The sequence below is a fragment of the Euprymna scolopes genome, chromosome 36 (genome assembly GCF_053919585.1).
Source record: "Euprymna scolopes isolate OS-2025 chromosome 36, ASM5391958v1, whole genome shotgun sequence".
In the NCBI taxonomy this organism is placed as follows: Eukaryota; Metazoa; Mollusca; class Cephalopoda; order Sepiida; family Sepiolidae; genus Euprymna; species Euprymna scolopes.
The window spans coordinates 5,194,115-5,218,075 of NC_136517.1; the positions used below are offsets into that span (position 1 = coordinate 5,194,115).

General features: G+C 35.3%; 1 protein-coding gene across 1 annotated transcript in view; it reads right to left on the minus strand.

Annotated features, from left to right (window-relative positions):
* Positions 1-23,961, minus strand: part of LOC145260295 (WD repeat and HMG-box DNA-binding protein 1-like) — an 89,869-nt gene that overhangs the window by 65,070 nt on the left and 838 nt on the right. Inside the window, exons 2-4 of the mRNA XM_080118148.1 lie at positions 17,823-17,934; positions 2,648-2,799; positions 385-493 (exon numbers count right to left, since the gene is read on the minus strand). Coding sequence (XP_079974274.1) covers positions 385-493; positions 2,648-2,799; positions 17,823-17,934 — 373 coding nt within the window. The remainder of the gene's footprint in view (positions 1-384; positions 494-2,647; positions 2,800-17,822; positions 17,935-23,961) is intronic.

The window sequence follows — 23,961 nt, forward strand, 5'->3', positions numbered from 1 at the left end:
TTTTTATGCATCAAGTTTTTTATGCTTTTTATGCATCAAGTTTTATGTATAATGTTTTTTATGCATCAAGTTTTATGTATGTTTTATGCATCAATTTTTATGTATGATTTTATGCATCAAGTCTTATGCATCAAGTTTCATTATGTATCATGTCTTACAATGTATCAAGTTTCATTATGTATCATGCCTTTCTATGTATCAAGTTTTAATATGTATCATGTCTTATTATATCCATTTTCCACAAACCTGTGAGAAATAAATGCATATATCATCAATCATTTCATTATTAAAGCTAGAAAGAAAGAAAGAAAGATAACTCTTGACAAATTATTTTTTATTTCCACCACTTCAAAGTCCCCTTAAAATACAAATGAACCAACTTACCACAAAAAGGTCTTTCGGATGCAAAGCCACACTTAACACTGGCGCTTCATGACCAACTAATGTCTTTGTGCCGAGACTATTCACGTCAACTACTTTGATCGTAAAATCACTGAAACAGACAAAATAAAATCATGTGAAAAAACAAAATGTTGGTTTGAGTGACGGCAGATATAGTGTTTGTGCTAAACTCATTTCTTTTCAATTCCAACATAACTGGGGGTGCTGAAAACTTTTTTACAAGGGAGTCACTACTAATCAAGACCTGGAAGGCATTCGAGGATAAGAGTTAATGCATGTAAGGTGGTCAATGAGACAACATCATCATGGTCAGTAATGGTGGAAATTGGGTAGAATTTTATTATTTAAAGGGACAGTTCAACAAGAATTTGTTTATATTGGACTTGAAAATGATCTAACCATGTTGTAGTCAGCTGGAAAGCAGAGTCATATTAGAGAGTTCCACAGGTGGGCAGTTCTAGGAAAAAAGTTTGTGAAATTGAGTTCAAATTTAGGCACAGATAGGCAGTGGAGAAAAATTGTTGACAGCATAACAACAATGAACATATGAACAACAATGAACATAACAACAGCAATGAACATAACAACAACAATCAACAACAAGTCTTGAGGAGTACGATGATAGTACAAGCATAACTGAGCTGTTCCACATATACATTAGAAGCCAGTTACGGAACTACCGATCGCTAGCATGATAAAAAAAGTGTTAAAGGACAAAGATGTGACTGGTAGTCGTGTAAAGTTGTTAACAGACAAAAGCCAAACGGTTGTCATGGGTGATTACATCCTTCCAACATTTAAACTCCTCAGACTGACATTCTCAATCAACATGAAATGAAATAATTGCATTACAGATGCTACCAAATCTGGAAAACTGTTCACAATTGACAATATTCGATATCTCTACAAAACCACCATCTGCCTATACATGGAGTATTGTTGCCACATCTGGACTAGTCTCTCTATCTCTCTCGGACAGGGTGCAAGAAGAAATTCTAACACTCTGCTAAGCTCCAGCCCTCGTGTGTTGCATCGCTTTACTACTACTTTCACGGAATGTGCACTTCTACTACCTCAGCGAAAATATCCTCAACATCCCACTGCTTCACTGTACACGTCCTTACATACCACAAGATTTCCTACTCAGTTTCTATCTTCTGATCGCTTGCCTTAGCCTCTACCAGAGTAGTACTTTACGGGTTAGTGGCAATAGTTAATATGTCTTTATAAAATAAAAAAATGCACTTCAACAAATGGAGTACTGGAGTATTTGGACTGGTGCATCAACCACATGTCTCTCATTTTTAGACAGCGTCCAAAAAAAAAAAAAATCTATTAGGTCTAACCTCTGTCCCATCCTCACAATATCACATCCCTGTGCTTGTGTCGTATTGTCGTATCATAAAGGATATGAGTGTTTGTTGCGTTATCTCTAATAATGGATTAGAAGAGATGCTGTGTTATATTATATATTTATGTTGTATCATAAAGGGAATCGTGTGTGATCATCTAGTCAGAGTTAATGTTGTGTGTGAGTGACATGTATTTTCAGAACCTACCTCTGCTTCTTCGATGTTGGACCATCTGGAATTTCTCGTCCTGGAGGGAGACTTGATAACTGTTTTTGGATGAAGATTCAAATACTCCAAGACAAGGAATTGGTTCTATAGTTTATTTCACTTTCCCAGATGTCCTGCAGAAGGTGGAAAGTGAATCCGGCCTGTGTGGGTTCTTCTTCTACACACGTCAGCGTTCGTCTGGTCTATTCTCTAACATCTGTTTTACAAGTGCTTTAATGGCATGTGCTCTGATGAGCTCATAGCACTTGTGTCCCCCATCGATGTACATACTCCTGACTAACCGACAAGCAACAAAATCCCACGCCTTCACTGTTGAAGTTTCTAGATGCTGGAAAGTTTTCTACTTTAATAGTTTTTTCCCTTAGACTGCTAAACTTTGGAATTCCTTCTGTATTATACTGCACAAATTTAAATGTACTGCGAACAGACATCTCGTTGCTGAACTCCCACAGTCCCCTGTTAGATATGAGACCGAATAGTAGCCACTTATGTTTCAAGTGGCAATGTGCTTTGTTTGGGCCAAAAAAGAGTTAAATATATAAGAAATAAAAAATATAAATATAAAAAAGAAATATAAAAAAAATCATAAGAAAAAGAAATATAAAAAAGACATAGAAATATATAAAAAAAGAAGAAAAATATAAAAAAAAGTATTTAGTGGTTACCTTGCTCCTGCCACTAACGTTGATCCAGAACGGTTCATACATATATGGGTTGGTGGAGCCGTAAAGCGAGTAACGAGCCCATCAGGAACACCTTCCGGGAAAGTAAACACTTGGACAGAGTTCATGTTGGAGGCTGTGTAGAACTTGTGATTCTGTAAAGAGATGTGAACATTTCTTATTGTTGATCAGATTTTGCAAGTCTAGTCACGGTTACGGTGATGACTAGGGCTAGGACAACAGCATATTCTTTTCTTTGTTTTGACTCTTGAGTGCATATCCGTTGATATCTTATATGCTTTTATATAGGGTGATGTGGCTCTTGGTTGTCTAACTGTGTCGGATATATACCCGAGAGTCAAAACGATAAGAATATTTTGTTGTCATAATCCTAGTGATGACCAATGGAAATGGTGTTGCATTTTCATAAACAATAAAAAGTTTGATGATAGGAGCACGTGTGTTTTACAAGAAACGCATACTTATGCATTCATGTGTTATTAACGGTGAACGATCATGAACAATTCAATTAATAAGGTCTTTTTATACATACGTGTGTCTGCTCTTTATCCTTTGATCGCCACTTTTTCCATGTAGCCGTTACTTGCACAGTCTAGTGACTGCGATGGCTGTTTAACTCAATATAATAAATGAAATTCATGCATGGAGACACAAGTAGACTTGTTGGTGGTTCTAAAAGCTTTATTCAGGAGAAGAGATTCATTTACCAGGATAGTTGAAAAATTACTTCTTATAAAAAGATAAGCTAAAGTTAATTTCTTTTCAATTTCTTTATTTAATTAAAAATTTGTTGAAAAATAGACAATCTAGAGAAACTTTACTTAATATCCCTACACTATGTGAGCACATCTTGTCCTTTTGGCCTCCTTGAGGCAAACTGCTTCAAAACTGCATCAGACATGAGACACAATTTTCATCTAAAATTCATCACTTGCCTCTAGCGTGTTTTGTCAAGATAGCTGACCCTTGGCCCTTATATCATCTCATCCACTGGGTCTATTTGCATCTGCTGCTAGGTCATCCTGATATATACTTAATGAAATGCTCTCAAAATTCATACTAGTTGACATATCTCTACCTACTAGCATAGGGTCCCAATATATAACAATTGTAGTTCTAAACGATAAGAGAGAATTCCATAAACGTAAATGTGTGGTAACAGCTAAAATAAATTTGCAAAGTCGATGTTCGCCCGTCGTTTGCAAAAATGATCACGATCATGCAATTGTTTCATGGGTCTGGAGATAACTTGTCAGTCCAATCTGAGCTCTGAAGTATCTCTCGTATGTGGAATGATTCTGTAGCAAAGATGAGGAATGCTCTGTCTTTTCTTTTAGTAGATTTCTTCTTGCGTTCTTCAATACGTGCAGTAATCATGGTCTCTGTGTTTTGCATTACACCAGGAACATCATTTTAGATCAGGTTTTCTCATGAGTTGGAATACAAACTGAATTATTTGAGGCTGTCCTTAAACCGTTTCCACTGTGCTGTTCCAGTTCTTTTTCCTTTAGACAGCTCTTAACTAACGATACTAAAATTCGATACCTTAACAATTGCACACGAAGACTAAAACACTAGAGGATGACCTCCAATCTGTAGTGGAATGGGGGCATAAATGGATGGTCACATTCAATGCTGCCAAGACTAAACTGGTTTCCTTCAATAATTACAAGAAACCTTCTCTGCCACCAATAGCAATGGCCAGTGACTCCCTGTCTGAGAGTACATCTTTCAAACTGCTTGGCCTAACGTTCACAGGAAACATGAGTTGGAACAATTATATTGAAAACATTGCCAGGGCCGCTGCGAAAAAGGTAGGCTCTCTCTACCGTGCTAGAAAACTACTGACACCTGAAAGTATCCTGTACCTCTATAAGGCCACCATTCGCCCATGTATGGAGTATTGTTGTCATATTTGGGCTGGTGCATCAGCTACTAGTCTCTCGCTCCTAGACAAAGTTAAAAAAAGAGTCGCCAATCTGATAGGCCCTGAACTGGCATCTAAGCTTCAGCCTTTGTCCCATCAATGAAACGTTGCATCCCTCTGCCTGTTCTACAAGTATTTTAATGGTGAATGCTCTGACGAACTGCAGACACTTGTTCCCCCACGACGTAGACACCCTCGACAAACCCAACAGGCAGCTAAATCCCACCCCCACACAGTAGAGATCCCTAGATGTAAAAGATCTTTCTACTCCAGTAGTTTCTTCCCCAGAACCGCTAGACTCTGGAATTCCATTCCAGGTTCCTGCTTCCCTAACTGTACTGACATGCAGAAGTTCAAGTGCAACGTGAACCGACATCTTGCTGCCCAAATCCTAACATAGTACCCCAGTAGTTGTTGCCCCTGATAGTAGCCCCATACACCAAAGTGGCAATGTGCCTTGTTTGGGGTGAAAATGTAATAATAATATAAAAAAAAAATTAAAAAAATTAAAAAATTACTAGAAGCCATACTAATTAAAAAACTACAGTCCATTATTAAGTGGATCTCTTTTAATATCAGATTTGTTTTGTTTGTTTTACGGCATATCAACCCTTTTCGGGTTATTTAATGCCGAATCCAGTTATTTTGAAAATAGTATTCATGTTGCATCCAGTTATTTTGTAGGTTTTTATTTTTCAAACTCTTTGTATCTTCAATCGCTTGTTTGTAGTGTTTGGTTTGGTTGTTTTATAGTAGATTTTATCGTTTTTGTTCCCGGCCCTGCAGAACATGAATGAGTTTTGCAATGGGAGAGGTTGGTTGGTTGGTTGGTTGTTTGTTTTTGTTTTACGGCATATCAACCTTTTTCAGGTTATTTAAAGCCGAATCTAGTTATTTTGAGGAACGGGTTTTTAATGGAGCATATTTGTTTTTTTAAGTCGGATTCTATTTAACCCATAGTTGGGACTCTAACAGGTACTACCACTCTGGGTCAGAGCGGACCTGGGAGCAATGGCAATTAAAGGGTGGCTCCACACTCCCCAAGGCCCGCAAGGTGGGGTCTCACCATTGGATATAGTTTTGGGTCATATCCAGGACCGCAATGGGAGAGGGAAAAGGGGCTACAGTATTAATGTTTGGTACATTTGAAGTTAGGAAACCAGGATAGAAAGAGAAAGGAAAAATGGGAAGAAGGGAAAATGGGAAGAAGGGAAAATGGGAAGAAGGGAAAATGGGAAGAGAAAATGGGAAGAAGAGAAAATGGGAAGAATAGAAAATCGGAAGAAGGGAAAATGGGAAGAAGGGAAATTGGAAGAAGGGAAAATGGGAAGAAGGGAAAATGGGAAGAAGGGAAAATGGGAAGAAGGGAAAAGGGGAAGAAGGGAAAAGGGGAAGAAGGAAAAGGGGAAGAAGGAAAAGGGGAAAAAGATGGGTTGTTGTTTTGCAGAACATAATTCAGTTTTGCAAAAGAAGTAGAAAAAACAAAAAGCATCAATTTAGGTGCATCTCGTCTCTGGAAGCCAATATCTTCAGGCAGTCTGATATGGTAGCACCAGTTTAATATTGGGACAAATATACTAACTGTATTCAAACACTAACAATAAATAAAATCTATATATCTATAAAAGTGAAAGTGTCTGTGTATCTGTGTGTCTGTCTGTGTACATTTCCCTACGCAATAACTCATGTCAAGACTCAAAATTTAATATACAGAGTATTGAGATTTGGGAAAATCTTTGTAATCTGTTTTCGGACAGAAATTTGGCTGTTAAGGAGTCAAAGTTCAACGATTTGACTTTTGAGAACACTACCAAACTCCTCCGACAATTTTTGGTTTAAACACTTGAAATTTTAGATATAGGTTCCTTGGACATGGATCTAACTTAATAACTTGATTTGAGTCCAAAACAATAGATGTTAGAGGTCATAATAGGGGTCAAAGTTAAAAAAAAATTGACCGCTTTTTTTTTTTTGCTCAACCTGCACCTCCAAACACCTAGGCAACACCGGGCTGAAATGCTAGTATAAAATAAGAAAATCAAAATTAAAAATAATTCACGCCTACCCATCTTGCAGCCACCTTTATAACCAATAAAAAAAAATAAAAAAAACCCAAAGAACTATAAACACACCAATCCTCAATAAATAAAATGACAACAACAACAGTCGCTCCTGACGACGATCGGATGCACGATCGAAAGTGCTTGAGAAGAATGTGGTCGAACAACAACTACTGGGCGCCATAATATACAACGTCAGCAAAAATAAAAAAGACCGCTCCGCAAACTGAAAAGATAATAAAATCGAGGAAAAAAGAACTCAGCTGTGTTCCAATCAGACATGCTTGAATAATATCTATACTAGAAAACCGCTTGGCATTACCTGGTCATAAAATATGCATAAATATTATATTTTAATTCATACAGAAACTAATAAGGGTAAAACTGAAAAGAAACAAGAAAAAAATAGGAAAAATAAACAAATAAACTAAAAAAAGAGAAAAGGAAACTTTAAAGGAAAAAATTAAAGGGTAATTTTACCCTTTAATTTAAAAAATTGGTGAAAGAAAATTGAAAAGAGAAAAGAAAAAAATGGACGAAAAGACAAAAAAAAAAATGGAAAAGAAAAAACAAAAAGGGGAAAAACCAAAAAGGATAACTAAAAAGACAAGAACAAAAAAAACAAAAAGGGAAAAGAAAAAACAAAAACAAAAAAGGAAAAGAAAAACAGGTTCCCGCTTCCCTAACTGTACTGACATGCAGAAGTTCAAGTGTAATGTGAACCGACATCTTGCTGCCCAAATCCCAACATAGTGCCCCAGTAGTTGCTGCCCCTGATAGTAGCCCCCTACACCAAAGTGGCAATGTGCCTTGTTTGGGGTGAAAATGTAATAATAAAAAAAAAAGGGAAAAGAAAAAACAAAAAGGGAAAAGAAAAAACAAAAAGGGAAAAGAAAAAAAAACAAAAGGGAAAAGAAAAAAAACAAAAGGGAAAAAAACAAAAAGGATAACTAAAAAGACAAGAACAAAAAAAAAAGAAAAAGAAATTTACAAATGGAACAATAAATATTCAAAAAATTTTCTCATTAATTTTTTATTAATTTAACTTTCATTTGTTTTTATTATTACTAATACTAATATTTTTACTTGAAAGATTATAAAAAAATAATTTTGTGGACAGTGAGTTGTCTATTAAAGAGGGCAAAATGGTATTTCAAGCAATGAAATAAAAGTTATGTCTGAAATTAGTTTAATATCTTTTCTCAGTCACCATGAATCTTAGAACAAAACCACTTTGTTCGGAACAACCCAATTACATTTGACCGTCTTCAACTCGACATCATTTCAAAACAGAAACTTATTATTCGAAAAATTTTATTCTCACGGTAAACGTTTTGTTTATATTGCAATAATCTTATCAACTAATCGCACCCTCACATCTTCCATGAAAATCATGAGAAAATTAATGTTTACTGTCTGTAAAAAAAAAAATAAAAAAATAATTAAAAAAAAAAATGGCTGACAAAATCCTTTAGTAAAAAGTCACAGCCTTTTAAAACTAATATTTGTCAGTTTCCCTTGTATACGAGAACTGAAACTAATTTGTCTTTCAAAGCACTGCAACATTATAGTGTTATTACACATAGTAAATGACCACATGCAAGGAAATACAGTGGAACAAGTCATTCAGATTTTTATCAAATTACCAACACTTGACCGGGCAGAAATATTAATTATGTTCTTAGCATCATTGGTACTGAGGATTGATCCATCAACCTCCAGAAGATTGTCACTTGCAAGGATTTGTGGCACAAAAGTACTAAGTATAATCAGTTCCAAGTGGCAGTTTTCTGAAATTTGAAGATTCAATCCTCAGTTCAGGCAATACTGAGAATGCAATTAAAAATTACGTAAGACTTCTACCTGGTCATAGCTCCCACCGTGGATTAAAATAAAGGATTCCGTTTAAAATTTTGTACAGATTCCCAAGAATGACAAGATGTATCTGGAGAAGATCAGAGGTTACATCAACCAAAACATTGTGAGGATAACATCGAAGATGATAAGGTTGTATTTCAATTAAAACTCATTAAATAAGAAAATTATTGAGTCACAGATAAACTCCTTATTGCAATAGTGGCCTGATTCAAATAGAGGCGGGCTCAAAACCACCGGATGGCACAAAAATGCACATAGCTTCACTTCTACAGCACCTATGACCAAAAGTGAGCCCATTTTAGAAAGGAAATAACTTGTATTTTCACAAATCAGACATAATTGAGCCTAAAAATTCCATTCTGAGTTTTTAGGGGCCTGATACTAGAAATATTTATGAAAAAAAGACTGAAATTTGCCATTTGGTGGCCCATAAAATCAGAAACTTACAACATTTTTGCCCCCCCAATTTTTTTCTTGAGATGAATTTTAGAACAAAATATCTATTTTTTTTATTTTTCAGTCAGCTACGGACTAAAAATTGAAATTTTCAATTTTTTCTTCTGAATCTCATACTTTGCACCAAAATGCATTAAAAAAGTATGGCGGAGAAAATCTAAGAAAAAAGGTCATGTACTGCCCACCTCTAATTCAAAAAGGAAAATTAAATCTGCACCATGTTTGAATGGTCACATTGGAAAGACCCACGGTGATTTTGAAGGTGTGCATGGAGGAAATGGATATGATGATAAAAATACAGAAAGAAAAAAAAAAAATTTAGAATTTTGTCTTGCAATGAACATGGTTGCAAACAGGGTGTTTAAGGCAAAAAAAAAAAAAGAAATCCATGGAATTAAAGAAGTAGAAAATGTATCAGATTGCAGAAATTAAAAACTCACAAATTTCTGAAAAATTTATAATAGTGGACAATCAACAATTCCCCTGCTATCCAACAACCAAGAAGGCTTGCCTGGTGGTTCAGACAAAGTATAAAATTTTAAGTCAATTTTCATTAAAAAAATTTGAAAGCTGCAATGAATAAAATACAAGAGATTTTGGATTCATAAAATATATTTATACCATTGTTAAATTATTTTTATTGTTATTATTATTTTTTATTATTATTTTTATTATTATTATTATTATTATTATTATTATTATTATTATTATAAAATTAAATAAAGCAGAATTTTCTTCCCCTCACAATCATTAGAATTAATACTAATCTGGTAGCATGTCTTGGATGGAGTCCGTATGAGAAGCAACACATTTTTTTTTTTTTGTATTTTCTGAGTAAAATGTGTATAAAGAAAAATTGAAAGCAACAAATAAACATTTAACCCCTTTTCTACCCTCATATACAAGTAAAAAAAAAAAGAAAAAGAGATCCAGACAATTGCACTTAAGAGAACAGCGAGGATACTAAAAAGAGCTCTCGGTTGGTTTCAATAAAAAGCAAGGCATATGTTGGCAGCTGGTTTGGCTGCCCCACACCCAGCATTATAATCTTCAAAGGAAAAAAAAAAAAAAAAGTAAATATAGCCGGTCGCCTGGCATTGCCCGCTCGTAAAATATGCCTAAATATATTAATTTATGCAGATTTCGTATTTATTATAGTCAATTCTTTATTGATTGTTATATATTATATTGTACCCAATATATATTAGCATTACAAGTTGATTTTTTTTATTTTTAGATAATTGTTATTTTATCAACTTGCATGAAAAGAGCTATATAAAAGATGCTTAAAACCGTTTGAATTATGCAAATACCATCAGTAGTTCAAAAGTTATGAGAATTTTAAGTGCCAAAATTTATGCTTTTCCATGGACATTTTTCTTCAGAAAAAAATGGACTAAATTATGGACCGCAACATTTCAAGAAATTCGGTAATTTCGCCACGATTTATTTATTTTTCAATCTATTTTCATGAAACTTGGCACTTTTATGTAAAATTGTGTGCTCTTTCTGATTATGCAGTCAAATTTGATGTATCTCTTTATCATAAGCCATGAATTATAAATTCAGATGTACAAATTTCAATTTTTTTTAAACTGGCGCATGGTATCATACAGTGGGTGTCTATTCATGAACAAAACTAAGTATTATAGTGGTATTTAAATATAGCCTTATTGAGAGCAGGCATTTTCCTGCCTCCTCACCAAAGGAGAGCTTAATCTGAGTGTAGCCATTGAATGCCTAAAGAGCATTCATGGGCAGTATTTACTATTTGCCTCAAAGAAAAAAAAAATTGAGATGTGAATTAATCTCAGAAATAAATTGAAGAAAATTTTTCATATAGATTTTGGATTTCTGTAAAAGATGGAAATTCCCATAGTCGACCAGAACTTATGCATTTTGGAACCATTCCAATTTTCAATTTCGTAAATCCTCTCTATCTGGCACAAAATATACCCCTAAAGAAATGGCAGAAACACAAGTGGATGACCTCCAATCTGTAGTGGAATGGGGACAAAAATGGATGGTCATATTCAATGCTGCCAAGACTACGCTTGTTTCGTTCAATAATTACAAGAAACCTTCTCTACCACCAATAGCAATGGCCAATGACTCTTTATCGAAAAAAAAAAAAAATCCACCAAAAATTAATTCCAAAAACAATTAAATGAAATTTTTCATCATTTTATATTTCTAATGTAACCCCCCCCCAAAAAAAAATTGAATTGTCATATTTTGGGGTTCGTTTTGTTTATAAAATTGTTAGGTGAAAGTACAGGGTGGTCTCATATAAAATAATTACATTTATCGTTATTTTATGTTTCGAATGCAATTCCCGCTCCCATCACAAAAAAAATTGTATGTCATGTCTTGCTCCCTCGATCGCCAAACTTGAAAAAATGCTAAAGATGACATGTCTCTATATATATATATTATTCCTTAATTGGAATTCATTTTTTTTAGATGAGCATTCATTATATGTTAATTTTATTTTTATTTCGGACTATTAGTCTCATCTTTATTAGTTGTTGTTTTTGGATCTTTTTATGTGTTCCTATCCGTCGCGGTTACCACCTGACAAAGGCCAGAGGAAGTTGGCCGAAACGTTGTGAACCAATAAAAAGATCCAAAAACAACAACTAATAAAGATGAGACTAATAGTCCGAAATAAAAATAAAATTAACATGACATGTCTCATTGAACGCTTTGTGGCCAAAAAGTGGGTGCTCATTTTACGTTAAATTTATATAGAAAAGTGATCCCCCACACTAAAATGTTAATTTTCTTTTTTTTTTTTTTCAAAATTTCTTCTTTCATATTATTTATAAAAACTGTTTAAACATATTAGGTCCCAAAAAAGTAGGTCTTCATTTTTTTTAGGGGTTAAATGATGCTGGGTGACGTCACAAAAGTGACCATTTTTAATTCAAATTATTAAATAAATTATAAAGAAAATCTGTTTCGCAGGCAATTAAACACACTTGCTATGGTATAATTATTATAATAAATCCTGAGCAACACCAATTAAATTTTATAAACAAACAAAAAGAGCAGATAATGTATGGGATGATGGATTTTGCTCACAGAAAATTGGCCCTGTGTCTGACTCTCTGCCCTTGTGGGGATGCAAGTAAATAAGGACATCAGTTTTAATTATTTTTCTCTAACTCATAAAATAAGTTAAATCAAATATAAATTGAAATGAAAATAAACTAAATAATTAGATTTTAAATCATATTTTTAAATAATACAGTTGAAACGAGGCTATTATGTCGAATGAGTAATATCATCTAGCTAATTATTTAAATAGATTTAATTTAATGTGATATGCTAATGACGGTAACTCAATGTAGATTTGGTTTGAAGAATGCTATATATAGAAATTACACATAAAATGTGATGTCTCCTTTGACAGAAGTATCCTAATATGGGCATAAATATTTCTTGACCAGGAGAGGTGTACACACATATCCTCTTTATATTTCTTTGAACATGAGGGGGGGGGGTCACACAGATAAACAAACACACGAACGCTACTACTTTATATATATATAGATATTTATTTGATATAGACAAATTTACATGGTCATGATACTGGACATGCTAATGTTTTGTAGAGATGGTTGGTTAAAACCAAAGAAGAGAGCCAGTTCTCAAAAACTTTTGAGAACTAACTGGCTTTCTTCTGTAGAAGACAAACCGTTTTTAAGTTGCCTGAGGAGGACTTGTGGTTTTAATCAACCATCTGTCCGAAACATTAGCATGTCCAGTGTCATGACTATGTAAATTTGTCTATATCAATAAAAATATATCTGGCTCTTCTTTTATTGAGCACTCTTAATAAACTCGTTAAATTCTGGAGTTTTCTATCTTGAATACCTATAACTTGGTATATATATTTACTGTGGTGGACTAGTCAAGTCCTGAGAATGTCTGATGGCAGGATACCAAAAATCCTAATGTACAGTCAGTTAAACGGAGGAAAGAGGAATGTGGGGCGACCATTACTGAGGTACAAAGACAAGTTAAAGAGTAATTTGTCTTCAATTGGTATCACACACAGCAGTCTTGAAAACCAGGTCTTAGATTGCAAAGAGTGAAAATCACTTTTGTTTTCATTCTGATAGTTTGAATCATCTGCGTTAAAAAAAGGAAAAAAGCTAAATGGTCAGCTGCCGTATCATCGACCGCATCACTGAATGCACACACTTGTACTACGCGTGAATCCGTTTGTAAGTCTCTTGCAGGACTTAAATGTCATCTGAGGCTGAAGCGTGAATGAATTTAAATGAGTTGGAACCTCATACGTCAAAAACTGATGGGTGAGTCCAATATATATAAGCATGGCCAAAAAATGGAAGAAAAACCAAGTTGTTATTTTTTTTTAAACAAATTAAAATCTTGATTGAGATTGTCGGACTGACTTCCTCATCTTGGTTGTTATAGTCAGAACGTTTCGGCCGCTTTGTCCTCCGGCCTTCATCAGGTGTTTTGTATCGAACTGGGGAACCATTTGTTAGAATCAGCAACTATGTCCCAAAGCCTAGCTGGTGTCCGAACACGGTACCCCCGTAATAATAATAAAGGGTTGGGGTCGAGACTCCTAACAAATGGTTCCCCAGTTCGATACAAAACACCTGATGAAGGCCGGAGGGCAAAACGGCCGAAACGTTGTGACTATAACAACCAAGATGAGGATTGGTTGGTTGTTTTTGTTTTACGGCATATTAACCCTTTTCGGGTTATTTAATGCCGAATCCAAAGATTTTGAAGAAAAAATTTTTAATAGAATATATTTGTTGTTTTCAAGTCGGTTTCTATTTAACCCATAGTTGGAATCCTAACAGGTACTACCACTCCGGGTCAGAGTGGACCTGGGAGCAATGGCAATTAAAGGGTGGCTCCACACTCCCCAAAGCCTGCAAGCTGGGGCCTCACCACTGGATATAGTTTAAGGTCATATCCAGGACCCCAAGATGAGGAAGTCAGTCCGACAATCTCAATCAATGAAAACACCTCATCTCAAAAATACAGACAATTACTAAATTAAAATCCATTATTCTTGGGCAACTTTTTTTTTTTCCAGAAAAATAAAAGAATGAATTTTATCATATGAAAAGCAGAATAATATAAAACTTTTTCTATTTTTAATAGAATTTTAAATTTTAAATTTTCCAAAAAACACCATTCACCACCATTTTTATCTCGAGGGTAACACATTTGAATATTTTTTTTTTAAAAGGTTTTTGAACCAATTAATTTTTTTATTTTGTCTGAATAAGATTTCGGATGATTTGCTATAAGAATATGCAAAAAATATTATAACATAAGTACCTGAATTTCAAATAATTTCATCTTTTATCTCACTCTATAGATTTCGCGTGAGGAAATTAAAAAAATCTAAAATTTAATGATAGTTTGGAAGAAACTATGGTAGCCTTTACAAGATAAAATAAGTTCAGTTAGTCCTGTAAATTTCCATGTATTTTTAACGTTTGTTTTGACAATTAAGTGAAGAATCAACTTTATAAGGGTTTAATTCTTTTTTCATAAGCAATATATATATATATATATATATATATATATATATATATTTGTTATACTTAAATCTTGACTCTGTCCCTCACACTTTAAACTAAGTCAAGCGCAAGTCACAGGAAAAAGGAAAAGTAGGAGATAACTGTTTGTAAATATGAACAACTGTTTGTAGGCCTTATGGTCTTCCATAGATAAGGCAATATCACGTAACAACAAATTGCAGAAAGAAATTATCGTATTTTTTAGCAAAATGCGCAGTTTTTATTGATTTTTTTTCTTTTTTGGCATTGATTCTTCAAAGCATTTCCTATTTAATTGTATATTAGCAGTATTGGGCTCTCTAAAAGAAAATTATTCATTTATTTTTCGAAAATGTAACCGTAGAGTTTGTTGTAAAAATAATGAAAATATATAATTTTTTTTTTTGCTAATCTGAAAGATAATAATTATTATTAACATATTTAATGAATTTCACATTTCACAACAAAAAAGATGAAAAACTAAACACATTCTAAATTCGGATTTTCAACCTTAAAATTTGATAATTGTTTTTTGTTTTTGTTTTATTTACAATCCTCACCCTTCTCACAATACAATATATTTCGTCCAGATTTAACTGATTATTTTAAGCATATTTGTAACCACAAATAAATAAGGGGGGGGGGTTGTCGGCAAAAAAAAAAAAAAATACATAAGTACACCATTATAAAATTCATTCTTCACTTAAAAATCAGTGACAATTTCGTATTGATTAGATAATTATCTGATTTTTGGTAGATTTTTAAAGAGAGACTCTGTCAAAAAATACTTACTCCCTCGTTCCGTTTTGGCCGTGCCTAATATATACATAAGAACAGTTAAAGATTGTAAATTATTCTTTACAAGAATTTATTGTTTGACGGGATACTCCAAAATAATATTATGATTTCCTTAATCCGAGTACAGATTTTGGGAAAATCGAATCTTATGACCAATTTGCTTTTTGAAACAACATAACCACTGCATATCCTTTCGTTTGCGTTTTTATTTTATTATTTTTTTTCTCTTCTCCGTTTCATGAACTCTAACTTTTTTTGCATATATGATTAGTTTTCATAGAAAACAGTTACAAGTTATGCCAGTACCAGCAAATTCAGTTTTGCTACAATAATTATTTATTTATTTTTTTTTTTACACGGTGGTCACCACTTATCAAGGCCCGGAAGCCACTCAGGGATAAGGGTTATTGCAAGTACATTACGTTAGTGTGGAGATTTGATGAAGTGTTTACTTAAGGGGGCGGTTCATTAGGAATTTGTTAACGTTGGACTTGAACACATCCAAGTTGTAGTCAGGTGGGAAGCAGGCAGACGGAACAGAGTTCCACAGGCGTGCAGTTCTAAGAAAGAAGCTTTGTTCATGGAATCCATGTTTTGATTTAGGCACAGATAAAGAGTAGGGGAAATTTTTCACAGTGGATTCGGCTAGACGGGTGTTTTTCGTAAAAGATTGGCGAGGGGAGACCAGAGATTGGAGTTCAGACGAGCACCTGCCATGGAAATAACGATAAAACAAGGATAGGCTCGCAACGTCTCTTCTGTGGGAGAGAGGTTGCAAGGAAGAGAAAAGGGCATCCCCCACTAAGCCATATATTGTATTTTACAGTCTTTAATTGCATTCTTTTATGATAAGCTCTATTTGCTATTTTGGTTGTATTGAGCATTTTTATTTGGTTGGGATTACTATATAAATATAAATCAACGGGAGAGTCAAATAAATGTATATATATATATATGTTAGATAAGAAGGGCTGTCCCCTTCTCATGTAAGAAGGCAGACTAGACAAGTGAAAATAATATTAGGAAAAGGCTAGAATCGAACCCTGTAGGCAAGTGAATAGTTGAAATCCTAGAAATGCAGTCAATTGTTTATTCTTTTAGAAATAGCTAAATATTATTTATGTCGGAAAAAAAAACGATTGTCCATTAATTTAGAATAACTGGATAATAAATATGTCAGTTAAAAGAATGGACAATGCGAGTTAAAAATATTGTTTAAAAATAGGTTAAATACTAAACAATTAGAATTGAGAATTTTTTCTTTGCCAAAAGTGTTTGGACAGACATATGTAAATCCACATGAAAGTTAATCACGTTGGGAACCACACTTCTGATGTCATAAACAAAGGAGATTTCTCAATATATGAATCGAGTGTTCAAAGTTAGGAAGTTGATTAAGATCAGATAATCGGAGCAGATTACACACAGTGATAGAGTCAGTTGGAGACTGAAGAGTAGACCATGTAGTCGAAAAGGCTTGAATTCCTGACATCATCGATCGGCCGGTTGAGGAATAAAGAAATCATCAATAATTTTGTAACTGTGTTATCTCGTGTCGTCTTTACAACCAAAAAGATGTGTTTTGCATATTCATCTATAAACAAACTCATGTATAACCCCCTTACAAGTAATGTGCCTCCTCCATCATAAGTGAAGTATCTCCTCCCCTCTGTATGTGTTGACAAGAATCATCCAAGTCTGTCATAAATGTCTTCTTCCTCATCATCATCATCTATTCTGAGTCCTCGTTACTCAGGTCTCCGATATGAACCCGTCATCTCTTTCAATATTCCCCCGCTACACAAGGAGACTAAACTTTACACCTAGTCAGAGTAATGAGTATAACTACATTAAAAAATATATCAGTTGCTCAAATATCTTTTAGTATGTCTACATGTGCACCAAAACGATAATGCCTGGGAAATTATGAGACGATCTCTTCCTCCGAGATGTGGAGGGATAAGCTTACATACTGCCTGCCGCTCAATAACAACTATGCCTCGTTCCTTGAAGCTAACTGGGAAAAGAAGTCACTCAAAAACCCACACCTGGGCTTTACAAATAATTGTATGGCGGTACCTGATTTCAACAAACACTGCCATCCCAACAGAGTTGAGAAGGAAAAGATAACGAAATACCAAGGTCTTATGTACGACATGAAAAGAAATTGGAATCTTAGGAAGATCTCGATCATTCCAGCAATTATAGGAATAACTGCATTCATGAAAAAGAATTTCAAAAACTACCTTGCAAATATACCTGGTGAACCAAGTGCGATAGAGATACAAACAATTGCACTTTTAAAAGGACGGTTAAAATCTTAAAAAGATCTCTTGGTTGGAATGTATGAGATAGCAGGTGAATGTCTAGCATCCAGTAGGATGCCCCATCCACAGCTAGAACAAAAAAAAAAATAATATCTCATAATAATTGTGAAAAAAAAAAAAAAAAAAAAAAAAAAAAATGTAAAAACAACTGACCTTATAATAAACAGAATAAACTGTTTCACCAATCTGATAAGATGCTGCGTCCGAATCGTCAAATCCTTCCCATGTACGGACATCGCCATCAGCACCACAGCTGAGGATGTACCTACGAAAGAGAATGAAACGATCAGTTTATCAAAAGAAACAAAACAGAAGAAATGTGGACAAGAAATTTATGTGGTGAATAAAAAAAAATTTAATGAAAAATAAAATTAAAGAAATAAAATATATTTCCAAATGGTTATTTTTCATATAATTTTTCAAAGAAATGCGTCAAAATGAATTCTCGCTTAGACTTAAAAGATTCAACTGATCATAGAAATGTTTTTGGTGCTTATTCAGTTTTATTCCAATATTAAAAATTGCTGGTAAAAAGAAAAAAAAAAAAAAAAAAAAAATGACACGAAAATTATCATGTAATTATGTGTTATGTTTAAAAAAGACAATACACGAAAAATTATGCAAATTCATCGAATATTTTTTTCAAAAGAAAAACATATTTTAACAGTGAAATGTCTCGTCTGCCATTTTCTGCTTACATTAAGGTCAATGAGACATAATTCAGAGTTTAAACATCACACAAATTCATCATAATATTGGCTAGATACTATCAATCAAATTTATAAACACAAAAATTCCATTTCTGAATTTTTGAGATGAGGATTGGTTATTCATATTATTTGGATTCTTCAGACTACTGTTCTCATTTTTAGTGTTATTTTTACGTTTCAGTCGATGCAACCTCCGACCTTCAAGTTTATCTGGTAAAACTCAGGAATTTGTTCGCAAGGACCCGTGGCAGAGTGGTTAGAGTACTTGGAAAAATCAATTGTAAAAGTGACATTTTCCTGAAGGTTGAAGATTCAATTCTCAGTGTGGGCAACCAAAAAATACATTGCGAATTACTTAGGACATCTATCCAGTCATGGTTGACGGAACTAGCGTATGCTACTTCCAAAAAGTAAATAAAGGGTTCCGTTCGAAATTCTGTCCAAATTCTAGACTTCGACAGAAACATTCCCAGGAGTTCAACAAGATACACCTGAAGAAGGTCAAAGGTTACATTGATCGAAATATTGTGAAAATTATACTCAAGATGAGAACAGTAGTCCAATGGATCCAAATAATACAAAAATTCTCGATGAATTTGCATAAATTTTAGTGTACAACTTTTTTTTAACCTAATAGGCAAGTACACAATGGCAACAGTCGGCATCAATGCACATTGCTCTGGTTGTGAGGAACAATGGCTCAGTGTGAGAAGATGCAACCTGGCACCAATCAACTGATTCTGCACGTGTGCATAGCTGATACGTCGTCCAAACAAGAGTGCATACCAAAGCAGCATCCAAAATGTTGATCAGACAGTGGCCTTCAACATTCCGAGAGTTGGTCTGAGTATAAACCGTAAAATCTCATGATAACCTGATCAGCTTAAAAGCGCTTCACAGTGATGGCAGCATGACAGAGTCTGTATATTGACAGAGTCTGTGTGTGTTGTAGCTGAAGAATGGGATGTTTTTCAGATCGAGGTCATCCACCGAACCAGTTGGTATCTATGAAGAGAATACCTGTCAATTGATTCAGGACTTCTAGCATCATCAAGCCGCTGGAAAGATTGCTTCCTGAATGGGGGTCACCAATTGAGCTGCTAACAGACAATGTCGCAGCATTTTGCCAAGTTTGCACAGGTATGTGGTGTACATATACAAAATTGGTGTCCTCACATACCATCAGGAAATGGGATAGTCGAGCGATCCCATCACATGATCCAGCGGATTGCTACAAGAACCTGCTTCTCATTTTTAGAGGCAGTATATTGGCACATTGCCATGCCAAAAAACAACAAAACAGACTCAACTGCCCCAACTAACGCAACATATACCAACAAGATAAGCGTTAAGTGTATAGATGCAGCATTTGTGCCTGATATGCCAGTTTCCAATCCATACATGGCAGATGTTGTCTGGTGCAAGAATTTACACACAAGATGTACAATGCAATTCAGCAAGGATACAGGGAAAAAAATAAATAGCATACATTCAGTCTTTGGAATATTGAGCAACATAAAAGATGTGCAACCAGCATGCAGGAAGGATTGTCGATGATCACGTGGCTTCTTCAGATGATGAAACTGTAATAATGTATTAAAGATTGGACAAGGAATATTCTTTAGAAAGTGATGTATCTGATGGGCCAAGATGTGTCGAGTGACATGTTTGAAGAGCGCATTATAGAAGAGGTACCGGAGTCCATATCATTAAGACAGAGCACTAGACAGAAGTGGGCTTTCTCACATTGCCATTTGTGTGATGTTGAGGTTAGGGAGAAGTGTGAAAGAACATGCACGGAACTACCTGAGATTGGCGTGTGTGCTCTTGCGAGAATACATATGCCCAGGTGCGATATAAAGAAAACTATAGTTGCTCAGCAGTGGCGTTGTAGATTGTGCATAGTATGTATGGACAATTGCATTATGAGGTGTTGGTGTAACAAATTACGTTATGAGGTGTTTATAAAGCAAAGTGGGTTAAGAGGTGTTGGTGTGACTAATTGCACTACGAGGTGTTGATGCAGCAAATTGCATTATGAGGTGTTGATGCAGCAAATTGCGTTACGAGGCGTTGGTGTAGCAAATTGCGTTACGAGGCGTTGGTGTAGCAAATTGCGTTACGAGGCGTTGGTGTAGCAAATTGCGTTACGAGGCGTTGGTGTAGCAAATTGCGTTACGAGGCGTTGGTGTAGCAAATTGCGTTACGAGGCGTTGGTGTAGCAAATTGCGTTACGAGGCGTTGGTGTAGCAAATTGCGTTACGAGGCGTTGGTGTAGCAAATTGCGTTACGAGGCGTTGGTGTAGCAAATTGCGTTACGAGGCGTTGGTGTAGCACATTGCGTTACGAGGCGTTGGTGTAGCACATTGCGTTACGAGGCGTTGGTGTAGCAAATTGCGTTACGAGGCGTTGGTGTAGCAAATTGCGTTACGAGGCGTTGGTGTAGCAAATTGCGTTACGAGGCGTTGATGTAGCAAATTGCGTTACGAGGCGTTGGTGTAGCAAATTGTGTTATGAGGCGTTCGTGGAGCAAATTGCGTTACAAGGCATTGGTGGAGCAAGTTGCGTTACAAGGTGTATATGTGGCGAGTTGAATTGTAGAGTTGGCAAGAAGTTCTGACACTGTTTTTTGCCGAACAGTTTCTACTAGCATTGTGTTAAATTTTTGATTTTTAACAATTGTAAATCAAAGAGCTTTTAAATTACTTAAAAAAAAAAAAAAAAAACGGTAAGTAGAACAGTAACTTTTCTTGACTTTGATAACAATTATTTGTTGAATATTTGTTTTTTCTTTTGCAACCATTTTTTCTTTGTAGTTATCGAAGGAAACAAGTTTAGTCTTGGCAGCATTGAATGTGACCATCCATTTTTGTCCTCATTCCACTACAGATCAGAGGTCATCCTCTAGTGTTTCTGTCATTTCTTTAGATATGTGTTCATTTGTTTTCCTGCCGTGTCTGTTATAGAGCGTGGTGTCATCAGCAAATATACTCATCTCACAGACAATTTTGTCAGGGAGGACATTTATGAATATTAGCTATAACAGAGGTTCAAGGATAGAACCCTGAGGCACTCCCGCATTTATATCATATTGTTTAGATGTACGACCATCGAGGATAACCTGGATTTTTCTCTTATCTAAGAAGGATTTAATTATGTTATGTATTCTTACAGTGATACCATATGATCTGATTTTCCTGAGAAGACCTTCATGCTATACCCTGTCAAAAGCCTGAGATATATCTAGAGCTACCGCTCTACCCTCTCCCACTTTGTCAAGTGAATGGTATATACGCTCAGAGATTACAGTTAGGAGTCTGCTGTGGAACGGGCTTGTCTAAATCCATATTGTTGGTCGGTAAGAAGTTTAGCATCTGTAAGGTGATGGACTAGAGCTTGGTTAATTATGGACTCAAATATTTTGGCAAAAAGTGGGAGGAGGCCAATGGGGCAGTAATTTATTGGGTCAGTTCTTTCACCAGAATTTTTGAAAACTGGTTCCACAGAAGCAGTTTTCCAGCAGGCAGGAAAGCAAGATTTATTAAGGCATTTTTTATAAATTTTGGGAGAACTGGAGCTACTTCGGCAGAGCAGTTTTTTAATATCACAGCTGGGATGAAATCAGGTCCACATGCTTTTGCAGTGTCAAGATTTCTTATGATGGCATGCACCTGAGAAGGGGTGATTTTCAGATTGTCTAGTGTGGTGTCTGTCTGCAAAAGAAAGTCAGGTAGGGGTTGGTTGAGAGGGTCTAGTGTGGAGTTGGAAGCAAAACGACTGGCAAGCATGTTAGCCTTCTCGGTCGCTGAGCAAACAACCTCATGATTGTTGGATAGTGGGAAAATTGTTGATTGCCCATTATTTACTACACTGTTGTAGATTTTCTAGAAGTCGCGGGTTCCTAATTTCTGTGCTTCGATGTGTTTTTTGGTGGTTTCAGTAAATTCTCTCTTAGCTGTCGCTATTTCTTTCTTACAGTTATTTTTGACTTCTATATACTCGTCTGTTTGAACTGGACTTATGTCAGTTAAATCTGTGGTAAGCATGCTGCTTTTGTGCGATGGCAGCTGTACAAGTAGAAGTAAACCCTTGGGGAGAGTGGGGCTTGCTATAAAACTTCCGCGTTTGAACATGTGCTTCAATTGCCGTTTTGAACCACTCAGTGGTCTCATTTGCGCACTGTTCAGCAGGAAGTGAAAAGATATTTCGCCATGGGGCGTCTCTGATGAGATCCTTGATGACTTCCCAGTCAGCCTTTTTATATCTCGTTGTTTTGAGCAATGGCTCTTCCGTTTTGACTCTAGAGTTTAGGGCGATTTCAACTATTATCACTACATGATCAGCATTCCCAAGTAGGCTGTGGGCATTCGTAACACAATCATCGGGAACTGTGGTCAGAAACAGATCTAAAAGTGATGCATATTGTTCTTTCTGGTCAGGGAAACGGGTTGGAAATGTAACCATTTATGATAGGGAATGAGATATAGAGAAGCTATGTGTTGTGCTACCAGCTGCGTCTGTGTGAGTAGAAAATCCAAGCCAGTTGCTGTGGTGGACATTGAAATCACCAAACACATGCACTTGTGCGCTAGTGTCGAGGGAAAGTGCTGTATCCATGCTGTCAGAGATTTTGTTTATTAGGGTACAGTCTTGGTTTGAGGGAGAGCGGTAGAGAAAATAAAAGTAGCTCATGTTATGTTGCATGTTAAGTCTAAAGCACATAAAGGCTTGATTGTCCGATTCTAGTTTTGTTTCTCTAGTCAAGGAGAGTATGTTTCGAATATAGACTCCAAGCCCGTGCATATGTCTGTCAGAGTCCTTACGGCAGAGTGGGAGATATCCGGGCATGTTAAAGTAGTTAGAGGGGATGGAGGAGTGTAGGTTAGTCTCATTTAGTGCTAAGATATCCAGGGTGTTTGTTAGGAGAAATGCTTCAACATCATTTAAATTAGTTCTAAGCCCACGGTTGGATGTTCGTAAATGCAAGCCTCAAGGGAGGAGGAAATTTTGTTTTGTTTTGTCCTGGTTTAAGCGTAATGGGTTTGTTTTACTGTACACATACATTCAAAAAAGCTGTCACAAAACAAATATAGAACAAATAAATGTTATCAAAGGCAAGATAAGTTTGTTTTTAGTGTTTGTATTTAATGTAACATGTTTATTCAGCTCGAAAAACATACAGTGTTTACCGATGTATTCGAAAATTCAAAATGGCGGCCGACTCTCTCTCGGAGACGGTAAGTTTGGGAAAAGCAGTTATAAATAAACAACTAGTAAAAATACTGTTAAAAACCCGCCGAATATGTCAGCCTATCTCACGGTAACATATATTGAGCGAGTTTGTACAAGTATTTTGTCTGTTTTTTTATTTATAACTTATTTTCCCAAACTTACTGCCTCAGAGAGAATCAGTTGCCATTTTAAATTTTCCAATACATCGGTAAACACTGTATGTCTTTCGAGCTGAATAAACATGTTACATTAAATATAAACACTAAAAACATATCCAGTTAGGTAGAAAAGTAACTTATCTTGCCTTTGATAACATTTATTTGTTATATATTTGTTTTGTGACAACTTTT